The sequence below is a fragment of the Dendropsophus ebraccatus genome, chromosome 8, assembly GCF_027789765.1.
Source record: "Dendropsophus ebraccatus isolate aDenEbr1 chromosome 8, aDenEbr1.pat, whole genome shotgun sequence".
Lineage (NCBI taxonomy): Eukaryota > Metazoa > Chordata > Amphibia > Anura > Hylidae > Dendropsophus > Dendropsophus ebraccatus.
Window position 1 is genome coordinate 41761442 of NC_091461.1, and position 15436 is coordinate 41776877.

The window sequence follows — 15436 nt, forward strand, 5'->3', positions numbered from 1 at the left end:
AATAACTGTATCCTCTGCCGAACAGACCCCAGGACAGATCTTGGATTAAAAGCAGCTATCTGATGGTACAAGCAGTTTGGGGGGGTCAGATTGTGGGTACAGAGTCGCTTTAAAGAAACTGAGGTTGAGGTGTAAGGGCCCTATTAGACGGGACGATTATTGCGCAGAAAATAGTTATATTGTTTGAATTTAAACAATAATCGTCCTGTGTAATTGCAGGCAACGAACAAAAATTGTTCGTGTGTCGTTGATTTAGATCTGACTCTAAAATCATCAATCGTTCGCTGTAATTCTGCATTTGATCACTGATCGTTCAGTGTAATTTCAAATCATTTCTTCTGGGATTAGATGGAGTAAATGATCATAATATTCATCGTAGTAATGATTGTAACTAACGATTATCGTTCTATGTAATATGGTGAACAACTTCAGGTTAATGATAAACAATCTTGTGTGCGATTTTAAAAATCGCTTTATCTAATAAGACCCTAATACTAGACACAGCTCACAGATATCAGTATCTGGGTGAACCAAAAATCATAATATTTCTTTTTTTTTCATAGAGGTCGACTATTTTTACTCCGTGATGGGACCTTTTGAGCAACATGTGATGTAAAAGAAAACAATAAACAAACATAAGTAAAAAAACAAAGTGCAAATAAAAAATAATAATTAAAAAAAAAACTTTGCAAGTGTCCTGAAACCATTGCTAGAGCCCACCTGTTCACCCAAGACTACCAGCTAATAAACCATTTAATTAGGGATGGTCCGAACTGAGTTTGGTTCGGGTTCGTACAAACCACCTGGAAAACTGGGATACAGCCATAGCCATAGGCTGTATCCCAGTTTTCCAGGCGTTCCTCCCGCTGTATCCCCCTGCTCCACGGAGCGGGCAGACAGCGGGAATCTGCTGCCGAGCGTTCAGGTTCATATGAACCCGAACCTCGGCAGGTTCGGACCATCCCTACATTTAATAAATGCTACAAAAATCACTTGGTAACCCGAAGAATTAAAAAAAAAAAAAGAATGTTAAACTACTACTTTTTTTGTTTATGTTTGGGACCAAAATACTACAGTAGTTATGGTGTTATTTTTATTTTTTTCTTACAAATAGGTGACCCAAGTTTTGCTGAACTACTGCTGGAAACCTATTAGCCTACCTAGCAGCTCTTGTTCATCCATTCTGAAGCAGGCAGGTTTCATGGACATCTCCAGGACTCTGATACAACCATCATCACAAGCTAAGATGACCTTGTCTGAAGAGCACCAGTCCACGTCCAGCACCCGATAATTCATATTTCTCCCAGTGCGTATGGAGCTCACCATCTGAAACTGCTTGAGGAAAGAGACACATGCTGCATTACATCAAGACTGTTATAATGATAATGGATTAGGAATTAAAAAATATTTCCATCTAAAGTAAAAACATATTTCCTTGGAGAATGTAATTCACCAGTGATCGATAAACCGCTTATGGAGGAGTGAAGTACAGGTCACTATATAACTATGCAGATTTACCAGTCTGAGAGACCTGGAAAGCAACCCTAAGGGTCCACTTACACAGAAAGATTATCTGACAGATTATCTGCCAAAGATTTTAAGCCAAAGCCAGGAATGGATTTGAAAAGAGGAGAAATCTCATACTTTCCTTTCTCTGTTTATAGTCTGTTTCTGGCTTTGGCTTCAAATCTTTGGCAGATAATCTGTCAGAAAATCTTTCTGTGTAAATGGACCCTTACGAGAGGTATATTGGTGGCCATAATTGACATTCAGGAAATATCATCACTTATAATGATTGGCAGCTGAAGGATTCCTCCTCACATATGATATATAGTGTTTAACAGGAAGTGCTCTTCAGTGAAGATGACAATTTATTATAATATAAAACTTGCATGTTACGTATTGTCAGGACAACAAAGCTCAAGCAAATATCGGTCTGTGTGCAATAAAAGTAACCGTGACGTCTGATTTATTGGTGAGCGCACAGATCTCGTGGCTTCAGGACAGAAGCTATGCACTCCACACATCTGTGTCTCTTTTCCAGCTACAGATGTAGCAGAGCTGTTATGGTGCAAATTTATCCTGCAAGCCTAGAAACACAATAGGTTTATTATAGGACACATACACACTTTGCCGAACCTACAATGCAATGTCACTTTAGATAATTATGACCCGTTGTGTTTTTTAAGCACAATTTACTGTTCGGTAAAGCTTCCACATTATCAATGTGATCTTTCAGTAAGTGGTCTGCAGGAACTAAAAGCTGGATAAAAGGTCACCGTGTCACACATTATCTGACGTCCATATAATTATATTGTAATGCCACATTAGTTCCAGGCTGTAATTAATGTCAATGGAAACTGGCAATTACCTTGAGCTGTTATTGAATGTAAAATGCAAATAGGTTTATAAGCAAGAACGAACCAAAGAACTTACAAACACACACTGTACGGCCCATCAATGCATTGAGATGTAGCTACCGCTATCTTTACATTATTGCCGTCGCGCACAGTTCAGAGGCTTACAAGTCAATTGTGTTGCAGCCCGTTAAATGTATATAGAAGTGATACTCCAACTGCAGCATAAAGTCAAGTATGGGATTTTGATGTCAGACATGTGAGGTATAACAACGTGATATATAGGACTAAATGACGACCGTGCCAGCAGTAATCACTACTTATTTTACAACAAGAATGGTGTTTCATTTTAACACTTGCCAGCTACACGACCATTACAATACTGCTGGTGGTGACCATTTTCTTCAACTACCATGTTCTTCTTCTTCCTTATGTTTCTGTTTGCACGTTATGTGTTTTTTTTTTTTTTTTAACTTTTAAAATAAAAGCAATCACTTCAAATTCACTTTATAGACATCTTCAGGGGAAACATGACTGTAGTATTGTGCAGAAAACCAACTGATGAGCAACACAAGCAACAGTGACCTCTGGTGGGCACAACAAGAAGCGCCATTAAGAACCGTCCGCATTCACATTAGTTTGTGATGCCAAGTACGTAAAATGATTCTTTTTAACCCCTTCAAGACAGAGTCCTTTGATGCACAAAAGTCTAGGTCAAATTAATGCAATGTTCCTCCTTGCCTTCTAAGAGCCATAACGCTTTTATTCTTCCACCTACAGGGCTGGTTTGGGTGTAATTTTTTGCGCCATGATCTCTAGTTTTTATTAAGATTATATGGGTGCAACAGAAACATTTTGATTGCTTTTTAGCAATTTTTTTCTGATATAAAATTTATTAAAATCAGCAATCCTGGTGTGTTATTTTTTATTTTTTTCATTTATGCCGTTCACCGTGCAGGAACAATAATGTTATATTTTAATATATCGGACAATTCCGCACACTACAATATGTAATATGTTTTTTTATTTTTTAATATTTTTATTTTTATAATGGGCAAGGGGGTATTTTAAACTGTTATAAGGGGGTTTATAAGGGTTTTTTAATACTTTTAAAAACTTATTACACTTTTTATCACTGTAAAACATGCAATCTATTCCATGATAAAAAGTGCATGATAAAAAGTGCCATAGCATAGCATAGATCAGTGTTATTGGCGATCTATGTATAGAGCCTTCCTGAGAGCAGACTCTATACATGGATCGCCGATCCGACAGGATGGAGGTAAGTAACTTACCCCCGCCTGTCGGCACAAGCATCCCGATCACTCCGTGACAGATGCTTGTTCTGAGATTGAGTACCTTAAACGCTGTGATCGCTATAGATCACAGTGTTTTAGGTGTTAATGAGACGCAGCTACTGGATCGCAGCTGCCTCTCATTACCTCCGGCCCAGGACACACTGATGTGTGCGGGACCGCTCCCACTGCAGCGGTCCCGCACACATCAGAAGGCCCTCAGTCAGGAACGTATATGTACATTCCTACTGCATGGGGTATGTGCAGTAGGAACGTATGTATACATGTTACTGATGGGAAGGGGTTAATGTGCTGCATAAGTATTTAAATAACAACAGTCTCTTGCATCACTCTATTTCTGTTTATGTACAAGTGTTGTAGTTTGGTGATGCAAAGACAAGACCACCTTGTATAGACTATTCAGACCCTTACCTCCTTTGTGTCCCAGACTTCTGCCCCATCAGTGTACAGCACTATAAGCTTCTGGTTTCCTTTGCCTGGAGCAAAGCGGATTTTCCATACACCGTTCCTGCGGGTTGGTATCCCTCTGAGACAAACAGGTCAAAAATATAAGTTAATGTTATCATTACCTAAATTGTGAATGTTTAGAACAGCTGGGAGAGGTGTACTAATGTACATATGAAGGGTCAATCATATCATTAACCTGGAGACCACACTATGTGGATGTAAGTGGTACAGAAACTCTGTGCATTGACATTTCCCTGGTGTTTTAACCTTAAAAAGGAACTAGTACAGTCTGAAACAGGCTGGTTTTCTGTATCTTTGTATCAATAAAATAAAGAAGTATATATGCAACCCAATGACTATGACACCTACAAGATCCAGTGTCATGGTCAGAGGAGGACTACAGCTCATATACACTTCTATCCCATTCAACTGACACTATAGCCACTAAGGGCCCTATTACATGGAAATCTTATCATGCAAAAAAGCGCTATATCACTCAAATTTAACCAATAATATTTCCGCGTGCATGCAGGCAACAATGAAATAATGATGAAAATTTCTTTGTGTGTTGGTGATCACATATTTGAGCTGACCATAAAACCATTGTTTTTCATTTGCAGCTCTTTTGGTGTATGTGCACAGAGTTCGTTAGTAAATTATGATCATTCAGATACGAGAATATACAATCATAATTATGATAGTAACTAATGGCTATTCGTGTATTATGGTGAATGATTTCAGGTCATCCCCAAAAGCACGCGTTTTCAAACGTTTATCGTTAATCGGTGGAAACGAAAAATCGTCTAAGGCTTTGATCTTATTTTTGGAATATGCTAAAAAACATGTTGAGGTAGTGTCACCCCAAACAGGCGGGTTATTTTAAGAATATGGTAGCTTTGCATTAAAATACCAACGACCCCCCACAAAATATAAAAAAAAATATATAATAATAATAATAATAATAATAATAATAATAATAATAATAATAATAATAATAATAATATTATATGTAAACACACACACCCACACCATATTTCCTAGGTGTATAAGACGACTCCTAACTTTTTAATTTAAAAAAAGATATACTTGCTGTATTAGACTACCCGTCTTCTAACGCACACCAAATAAAAAATAATAAAAAACATAAGACAGCAGCGAGATGTGAGAGGCAAAGAAGGAGGTACAGTAATACCAGTAGGATACAAGGGCGGGCCAGACGGTTGAAAGAGGCGTGTTTTTCTGGGCACAGCATCACTCTACCATATCTCTTTTTTTCTATACCCCGGACACCTGCAGCTTGCTCTGCCCTTCATATGGTCACCGCATACAGCTAGGATACAGCTTCTTGAGCTCCATACAGTATGCGGTGACGGCAGATTCTCCAGTCCGGTTCTAAAGTTTTTCAGCACCTGCCCTATAAGATGACCCCTGACTTTTGAGAAGATCTTCCTGGGTTAAAAAGTAGTCTTATACGCAGGAAAATACTGTATATATTATATATTTTATACACATATATACACATTGCTTTTTTGTGATCTAATCATTTGTAAAAATATATACTCTCCCTAGAAAAAACGGTTTGCCATCCCTCCTATCATCTTACAAAGGGCAAACATGAACAATATAACACGATATTTCTAGAATCTAAATTACGCATAAAAAAGGGATTTTTCATTTATTATATTCCCGATTATATATTCAAAATGGAAATCTAAATTCTCAGAAAATAACCTGGATGACTTTCACAATAAACTTTATTGTCCAATATCATCACTTTGGTTGAAATGTTAATCAGCTCTACATTTACTAGGACACCAGTCACAGACAACTCACCTTGAAACGCGGGCTTTTAAGTCCCAGAAGTTTAAGTTTCCATCCACGTCTCCCAGGACCAACGTGTCCCCCTTCCAAGCGATGCAGGAGATGCTTCCCATGCTGCCCTGGGAATTACAGACATCATGTTATGAGTCACAAAAAGTAAAAAAAAAAAAAAAAAACTTGAGTGAAAAAAAAATAAGACTATAACACAATATATAACCACATATTATCAATGTCAATGGTTAAAAGCCTAATTGCTCGGATCCTCCTGATTTTTTTTTTTAACTCCTCTTAGTCTAGTACTCTTCAGAATCTAACATGGCTCCTGTATGAAAAGTCATAGGGCATAAGACTGAGAAGGACATTAGGAGCTTTGGAGTGTTTTCCAACCTATGACTGTTGTGGAACTAATACTCCCAGCATGCCTGACAGCAGGAGCGCTGGAGAGTACCAGAACTCTCCTGAATAATAACAGCAAAGAGTCACCAGTCATTTTTGCAGGAATACATATTAATTTTCTGGATTTGATCTAGAATGATTTTCTCAATATTAGTTTATTCCAAATGGTGTCAGATTGCGATCTGTAACAAACAATGTAACACAGCAGCATAAAGGTCTAGTGAACCTGGAAAGGCCTGCTGAGAGTGAATATCATAAGATACCAGAACTCCAGAGTGGGTGGGAAACCTCTCCCATCACCCGTGATGTAAAGGGGAACATTTCTCAATGAACACATTGATGATGGAGGCAGAATGAGGGAAGGCAAGCCTGGCAACAGGACAAGACGAGAATATACATATACTATACTTGGAGTGGGGCACCACACCAATCTAGTCTCACGTACGAGGGGCAACAACTTAAAGAAACTCTTTTGGCTCAGTGTTCTCTAATAGGATGTAAAATAAGAGACCATCTAATCTAAACTACTTTCACTTTTACAAATTCCCTCCATTGGATAGCCTATACGAGTCCTAACATATCTGTAAATTAAGCATAATTTAACCTTTACTGTAAGGGTACAAACACACACAGTATATGCAGCGTATTTACTGCTGCGATACGCAGCAAATACGCTGCAGATTAGATCTAAATAACTGAACACAGCATCAAATCTGCACCATCAAATCTGCTGCGTATCTGCTGCGTATACAGTGTGGGTTTGTACCCTAAAAGAAAAGCGTTCCTCTCATCTCAGCATCTTACTGTGCTGCTGCCAGCATCTTGCCAGGTCAGTGCATCAGTAACGCCTTCTCCCTCTACATGCCATCTATAGTAGTCTACAGTAAATCATTCTCCAGTACTGTGCAAGCCTGTTCAGTCCTGTGTATTTTAACCAACACTGTGTCATGGCATAGCAGCAAGGAGTATGTTCTGTGCTGTAACTGGTCAGACAAGGAAAGGAACAACCGGTGTGTGCTACTGGCAAACAGCCTAGCTCTGGTCCTACCCCTGAAATGGGCAAACATATATCTTTGCACCATGGGTGTGGGGGAGTCATTAACAGCCATAAGAGCCCAAAAATCACATTGTCATTGTTCTAAAGGGTTGAATCGTTACTTAGAAAAAAAAAAATGTAGACATGTAAAAAGTTTTGGCGAGGATCTCAGCAGTGAGACCTTGTCCAAGTTCTTTAAGAGTCACTGTTGTTTTTTTGTTGTTGCAGAAATCAATAGTCCAGGCGATTTTAAGAAACTTTGTAATTGGGTTTATTAGGCAAATATGCCATTATCTGCATTCAAAAAGACTTTCCCCAGGTCCTCCCGCCTCCTCTCTCTCATCCACTGCTCATTATCAGGAAATCTCGACTCTTACATCAGACGAGCCCTCTGTATGGAGAGGGGAGGGGGAGGAGGGAGATTAGTCGCCAGCAGAGAGCAGAGAAGAAAGGATTACACAGCAGAAGCTGTATGAAAGCCGGTATTCAGAGGTCAGAGAGGTCAGTGCTGACTTCAGAAGAGATAGCCTGGTGATGTAGCTGTAAGTAACCCTTTGTTGTCCTGTTTTGGCGCCTCATCTCCCTCCACCCCTCTCCATACAAATCATGAAGACAGGGGGGAGAGCTTCAAACTGCTTTTTCATTATAAAAATGCATTTTTCAGCTATAAAACCCAATTACAAAGTTTCTTAAAAACACCAGTACTATTTATTTCTGTGGAAAAAAATAAATAAAAATTAAACGACACTGAAAGGCTGTCCACTCATAATTGGAATTGTACTTTTAAAACAGCTGCAGATCCATGTACTGAATACTAGAGACATAGGAGACACCAGTCCTTCAAGAGATGCTATGGACATCTGCGAGGCCTCCAAAATGTCACAAAGAAAAAGTAGGGCAGTAGCCCATAGCAATAAATTAAAATGACTGGTCTAAGGGGGCCTTTACACAGAGAGATGTATCTGACAGTTTTTGAAGTGAAGTAAAAAAAAAAGAATGTAATAAAAGAGCACAATAGCGGATGTAATTTATGACTCCAGTACATGGAGTAGAATATATATATTATATATATATATATATATATATATATATATATATATTATATAGAATATACAACAATCCCCTGCGCACCACTAAACACAATCTTCACACTTGGTTAATGTGCAGCTGACCAGCAGATACAGCATTAACACGATATTCGGTAGTGATTACATCAGGGCCTCGCCATAAAAGTGACAATAGCGGCTGAACATGTGTGATTCACAAGGCTCTCAGGTAGTAATCTCACCTCTGGCTTCACTGAGGAGGATCAGCAGTGGCACAGTAAGAAAGAGGACAGAAACCAGACACTATGACAAATGGCTTAGCTGCCCGCTCTTAAAGGCAGCTCTGCTGTCAAGAACATCTTCAACACATATAAATATAGTGGATTCTACTTCACAACACGCAATGGAGGAGATTGAAGTGCTCCTCAAAAAACTAAATCAATAATGTTATTTTCTAATAGGGGACAGAGAAAGAATTTCCTACAGCCATTATGACCACTATGTATAACTTCTTCCTGTGCAGCTGTTCTCCCGATACGCAGGAGATGAGCTCTGTGCCATGCTCATCCGTCTCTGCAACAAAATGAAGAGAGCTGGGTGCATGTGTAGCCACTAGAGATGAGCAAACCCGAGCGCGTGGTATGCAATTACTGGTGGCTGTAGAAGTCAGATGCAGCCCTAAGGCTGCCTGGAAAACATGGATACAGCCATAGGCCATAGGGCTTATTCTCACATTTCATGAAACACGGAACGCACAGACAGCGAGGTCCTGCATAAAATCTTTCCCCGTGCTGCATCATCTACCAATATAATACGGACATGGAGAGAGAAAGGAGGTGCTGCACCTCACACCTATGACTGACACCAATGCCTTTCGGCTACATTTAAACACCAATGCCAGGATGTTGGTATATAATTTGATCAAACCATATTGCCTCATGTACCACCTGCAGATCCCCTGGCCCACGAGTCCCTTTTTCACACTTGTGTTGCTTGGTGGCCGCTTTCTCTGCTGGCGGCGCCTGATGGGTTTTTGGGGGGCCTGTGATATAGGGGTTGCAGGGTCATTCCGTGGTCCCCCTTCCCTGCTTGCGCACGCTTTGCGGGGTTGGCGTTCGCTAACCAGCACAGTGTTGTTTGGTTAGGGACTGCACGTGGTGCATGAGGCAATATGGTTTGATCAAATTATATACTAACTTCTGATGTTGGTTTTTAATGTAGCTGAACAAGCTTTCGTGTCAACCATGGGTGCGATATGCAGCCATTTCTGACCTTTAGGCTTGTGCATCTACCAATATAATGTTGGGAGCGGGAAAGTGGTTGATGTTCGCAGCACTGTAATAAAGCAGCAGCACAGCTGTGTCATTACACAGTCAAACACCTTCAAACACCTTCCTCACTCTTAGCATCATATTGGTGGATGATGCCGTGCGGTAAAAGATTCCATTGCAGGGCTTAAGCCTGTAGACTGTATCTAGGTCTAGGGGCTGCATTCAACAGTAATCAAATGCTGCAGACTCGAATTCGAACAAACCCCAGCATGCTCGTGATTCGCTCATCTCTAGTATTCATCTCAGGTGGGATGGACGTGGGGTTTCCATCTATCAGACACTCCGGGTTTATTCAGATTATAAGCCATAAATGTCTCGGATAAGCTTTATTGCAGCCCTTGGAAGTTGTACAGCTTGAACAGCTTCAATTCAGGTTCCAGGAGTGTTCGATATTTCTCTGGTCTCATGGGGCATGCAACTTGATTTGACACTTGAATGTAAAGTTCACACGTGCCGGCGGCGGGGCAGGAAGTCAGCCATCACATAGAGTAAGGAAGCAGCAGGAGGGGGGAGCGGAGGGGGATGATAGCTGCAGTGATGAGCGGCTCCCCCTGCGCGGCATCGCGGCGGCGATCTCAGCCATATAACCCAGCTACTACTCTCCCATCACCTGCACATGCTATGAGCAGGTGGGGAGAGTAGTAGTTGAGTGTAGTCCACAGCGGCGGCAGCGGCGGTTCGGCGAGCTTACTGTGATGTACGGATTGCTTACATTTATGGAATACTTTGGGGAGCAAGGACACTTGCTCCCCAAAGTATTTCATAAATGTATTCAATCAAAAACACTGTATATTACATTACATACACATCCATTGTAATTCCAATGGAGTGTCCAGCAGGGGCGCACTATATATAGAAGTCAATGGTACTCATTGACTTCTATATATAGTGTGCCCCCTGCTGGACACTCCATAGGAATTACACCTTTCGTCGTGACGTCACTGCTTCTGAGAGAATTCTAACACTTCCTGGTACACTAAATTAAGGGAAATAGCAGTATAGGAGCATTTCCCATAATTAATGTACATTAGAAAATTGTATAACTTTCCATCAGTAATAACATATAAAAAAATAATTTTCGCCGGACTTCTCCTTTAAATACACTCAAGATCAGGGAATATTTAAGACACACTCACATGAGATCTTTGCACTTATTTTGACACTTAAAGGGAATAGAAAAGGAGAGTTGGGAATACTGTACAAGTCGATTATTAGAATTTGTACTAAGAATGCACATATGGTTTGTAAGCAAAAATGGGAGCGTGAGATAGGTGCTATCACGCAGGATGAATGGGATAATATTTTCAAAATGGTAAGTGCAGTCACTTTTAATAAGAATCACAAACTTATTCAATGGAAAATTTTTAAGAGACTGCATTATTCTCCAGTTTCTTAAAAAAAATTAATAAACGCACAGATGCAATATGTAGTAAATGCGGCTGGCATGATGCTTCGAATTTACACCTATTATGGGAGTGTAAGGTGATACAGGAATATTGGCAAAAGGTAGTGATCAAAATAGAAGAGCGAATAAAAGTAAAAATTCCATATAATCCCTTATGCATAATATTAGGCTGTACAGTGCAAATATCGGAACATCAAATACTAATAGCTAAATTATTACTCATAGCTCGGGTGATCCTTATGAGACACTGGGTGGATACAGAAGAGCCCCCCATGTTCGAGTGGTTACATTTGGTAAATAAGATCAGGAGTTATGAAAAGAATCATTTTGCAAATAATGATAAGGGAAAAAAACGATTTGGTAAAATATGGAGTATATGGTAAATGCGTTCTAAGTCATCACTGGTAAACATAATATAAAACTCTTTATTTATTTATCTATTTATTTTCATTTTTTTTTTTTTCCCCTTTCCTGCTCTCTCCTCTTTCCCCTCAGGGTCCTCATATGGGTAGGGGTGGGAGGGGTGTGTGTGGGGTAGCTGGGGTAGGGACCGGTATATAATAATCATTTCCTCTGCCTGTATACTATATCCGAGTCTCTTTTATGCATAAACTATATGACCCATATTTGTATATAGATCATAACACTTATATTGGTATTTGTAGGGTTTTGTACTTTAAAACCTGATTTTGGTCCGTAAAAAACAAACAAAAAAAAAGCATCTGAAACGTTTAGCAGAAATTTTTGCTTTTGTGCTGTTTTTAAAGCATCCTTATAACTAATGCTGCCTCTTAAGGATTTTGCAGAATAAAGCAGCGCTGCATCACTAGTCATATTATGCACAAAACAAACTGGAAAGGAAAATGACAATGGACAACAAAGAGCAGTGTTAACTTTACACTAGTCCCTTGGTATGCCTGTAGGGCAGGCATGCCACTAGTACAACAGCAGAGAGATACACTCACATCTGGGGGGATCCTGGCGCTGTCTTTCACACTGTTCCCTTCCACAGTAAGGTGATAAACTTGGCCATCTGTGTCTGCAAACACAAAGTGTTCCCTTGCAGAGATATTCTGGCTCAGCTCCGACTTGCTCTCGGCCTCCTGTAAGAGACTAATACGGCAGGTGAATGCTGGCACCAGCTACTCTGTAATTCTCCTTCCCTCCCCTCCATCTAATGGCCTCATTAGTGCAGCATTAATGCACAGCCAGCGGCCATAAAGCGAGACACTTAAAAAGCGCAAACCAGCAGCTTCCGTGATCAGCTCTTCAGACTAATGTTCTTTATTCTATCAGAAGTCTGTGCCTTCCTTCTACCACATCACCCACATGGACAGAGATTGGATGATGAGATGGAAAGCAATATAAGGCAGCAGCATGTGGGAGTCATGTGATCTATAAACCTACAAGAACAATTTCCTTTATACCAAAGCAGCAGATACGCAACTTAAAAGGAAAGTCATTGAGAGGTTCTCCCAATCTCCGCTCCCCGCTAAGGATTCTGCTCTAGAAGTCAAAGTGCAGTGGTGCTTAGTATCACCAGCCACCACTACCGTCCCGTTCTATATTACATAAATGGCTATTAACTTTAGTGGGCACCCCGTAACACTTCTCATGTAAAGCCAGGCCAGAACTTTCCTTGGCAATAAGAGACGACTGCTGAGTTTTTAGGAAGCTGGAGCGCATTGATCAGCTGTACCTGGGCTGCTTTATTTTTAACGCAGAAATTACGTACTATATATCATACATCATGCTTTTACCTCTGAATTAGATGAATTTGCAATAAAAAAAAATAAAAAAAAAATAAAAATAATTTGCTTTGTTAAACCAAGTCAAATTGCAAGGTTTTTCCGATCCTGAAAAGTCAAGCCTTTGATGCTTTATTTAAACGTTTGTTCACAACAAAAAAAATTCTTTCAAATCAAACGGTGGCGGAAATTGCCAGAGATTTGTAATTTACTTGTTAGAAATATTTTGTCTTCCAGTACTTATGAGTTGCTGTATGTCCTGCAGGAAGTGGTGTATTCTTTCCAGTTTGACACATTGCTCTCTGCTGCCACCTCTGCCCATGTCAGGAACTGTCCAGAGCAGCAGCAAATCCCCATACAAAAACCTCTCCTGCTCTCCAGGCTGGAAAGAATACCACTTCCTTCAGGATATGCAGCAGCTGATAAGTACTGGATAACTTGGTTTTTTTTTACTAGAAGTAAACTACAAATCTCTTGCCACCACTCTTGTCACTTTCTACCACCAGTTGATTTAAAAGAAAACATTTTTGATGAACTACCCCTTTAAGCACCATATAGCAACCCCACACATTCAGAGGGATTTAGTTTGGGATAGAAGAGCTGCATTCTGTTTGAATTCCGGTTGTATCTTTTTGCAATGTTTTATTTATACAGCAGCTTCTTAGTTGTCTAATGCTATCGATGTATACAGTTTTCCCCATTCCTTATAATTTCCAATGCCGTTTTATTTGCCATCTCAAACGTGACATACAAAACATGGTGAGTAGTCTTTCAACTATTAGTACAGTGCTAGAGAGCTGGCAGATGTTTTACCTGATGACAGAGGACTCGACGCTGCTCAGCTCGGAGTCTGAAGAGACGGTCTGACGTGCCATTGCCTCGCGAGCTGCCATCTGTTTCTTACGAAGACTCTTCAGGTTGTGAGAAGGCGACCACTCCTGAGATATAGAGAGGAAAGCTGCTTACAATGCCGAGAAAAGTAGGAATCAGAAATGTACTAGACTAGAAATGGTCAGAACACATAAGGCTAACATAACAATAAATGAAGACAAGAACACACCAGCACATATACCAAACTAGAGACCTTCAAAGCCAAGTGACAAGGTCTATGGTTGTTTGCCACTAAATAAATTATTTCACCACAATATCGGAGGCCCCATTGCCATCACATTTGTTCTGTAGCTGAGTATGGACCAGATTTACAGTACTATAACTGTAATATTGGACTTGGTTCACACTGCATTTTTTGCAGTCCGTTTTTCATCTATTTTTTGCAGAAACCCCAGATGAAAAACTGATGTTATTGTGTGCATCCGTTTTGATCTGTTTTTACCCTAACTTCCATTATTAAAAAAAAAAAGCATTTTTTTATTTCTTTTTTACATACACAAAAACGTGGTCTAGAAGTGATGCATTTTGATCCGTTTTTGGTTTTTCTTTTTTATAATGGAAGTCAATGGGAAAATGGATCAATGCCCACAAATACATCAGTTTTTTCACCCTTTTTTTCTGCAAAAAAAAAAAAAAAAAAAGACTGCAAAAAAACGCAATGTGAATCCAGCTTTAGCCTTCAAATGGAAAAATGTGGAGTGCATCTTGTTAGTGTATATAAGCATTATCTTAACAATTATAGAAGCAGTGGGGTAGCTACCATAGAGGCAGGGTAGGCAGTTGCTATGGGGCCTGTGCAGGAGGTGGGCCAGGGGGAGAAGGTAAGAGCGTGTGTCCTTCTGCTTAAACCCTTATGTACTGCAGTGTGTAAGTGACCCAATATTTACTAACATGCTGCAACCAAAAAAAAAAAAATGTTAAGAAGCAGAAGACAAAGAGATCTCCTCTGATAACCTCTGACCTCTAGCTGCCCAATCAAGTAGGAAAAGGTGCAGAGCTCTGTGCGAAGGTCAGGGATTATCAGTGAACGTGCAGTAAACAGATATCTCCTTGTCTTCTGAACTTTGGGTCATGTACACACTGCAGTACATAAGGGGTTAAGCAGAAGGTAGTCTGCTCCTGCACCTGCACCTATGTATTTAATCATAAGGGCTCCTAATGGGCCCTTATAGGTTAAAACTGTGGACTGTCATAGCAAGCAGCCATTGGCTCTCTGCTCTGTCAGTCACTTTTGTGGCTACAGGAAGGATTCTGTCTCTGGCCACAAGAGATTTTATTTTTGGCCACATCACAGAGCATATAATAAATATATATATATATATTTGTGTTGTACGTATAGGAGAGAGGCCCCTTAAATTTTTTTGCAATGGGGCCCCATGAATCCTAGCTACACCTCTGTATAGAAACATGAACAATTGTAAAGTGCTGCGGAATCTGTATATAAATTAAAATTATTATTATTATTAAGCATGACAAACATACTTAAGAATATGGCATTATGTGGATACAGATTGCTTTAACAGGATGTTTGCCATATTGGAAAACCTACATGTTACACCTACAGCGTCTTTAGGACATGCCAATCTAAATCCATAGGAATTAATATAGAGATTTCCCCACTGCACCATCATACACCACACTC

The 15436-nt window shown here is 39.9% G+C and overlaps 1 protein-coding gene across 3 annotated transcripts in view; it reads right to left on the reverse strand.

The window, feature by feature from the left end:
* Positions 1-15436, reverse strand: part of WDR11 (WD repeat domain 11) — an 85603-nt gene that overhangs the window by 17567 nt on the left and 52600 nt on the right. For 2 of the 3 annotated variants that reach the window (XM_069980265.1, XM_069980263.1), the window contains exons 15-19: positions 13717-13841; positions 12121-12268; positions 5954-6060; positions 4085-4199; positions 1161-1335 (exon numbers count right to left, since the gene is read on the reverse strand). In XM_069980265.1, the coding sequence (XP_069836366.1) occupies positions 1161-1335; positions 4085-4199; positions 5954-6060; positions 12121-12268; positions 13717-13841 (670 nt within the window). The remainder of the gene's footprint in view (positions 1-1160; positions 1336-4084; positions 4200-5953; positions 6061-12120; positions 12269-13716; positions 13842-15436) is intronic. The other variant, XM_069980264.1, reaches the window with a different exon arrangement.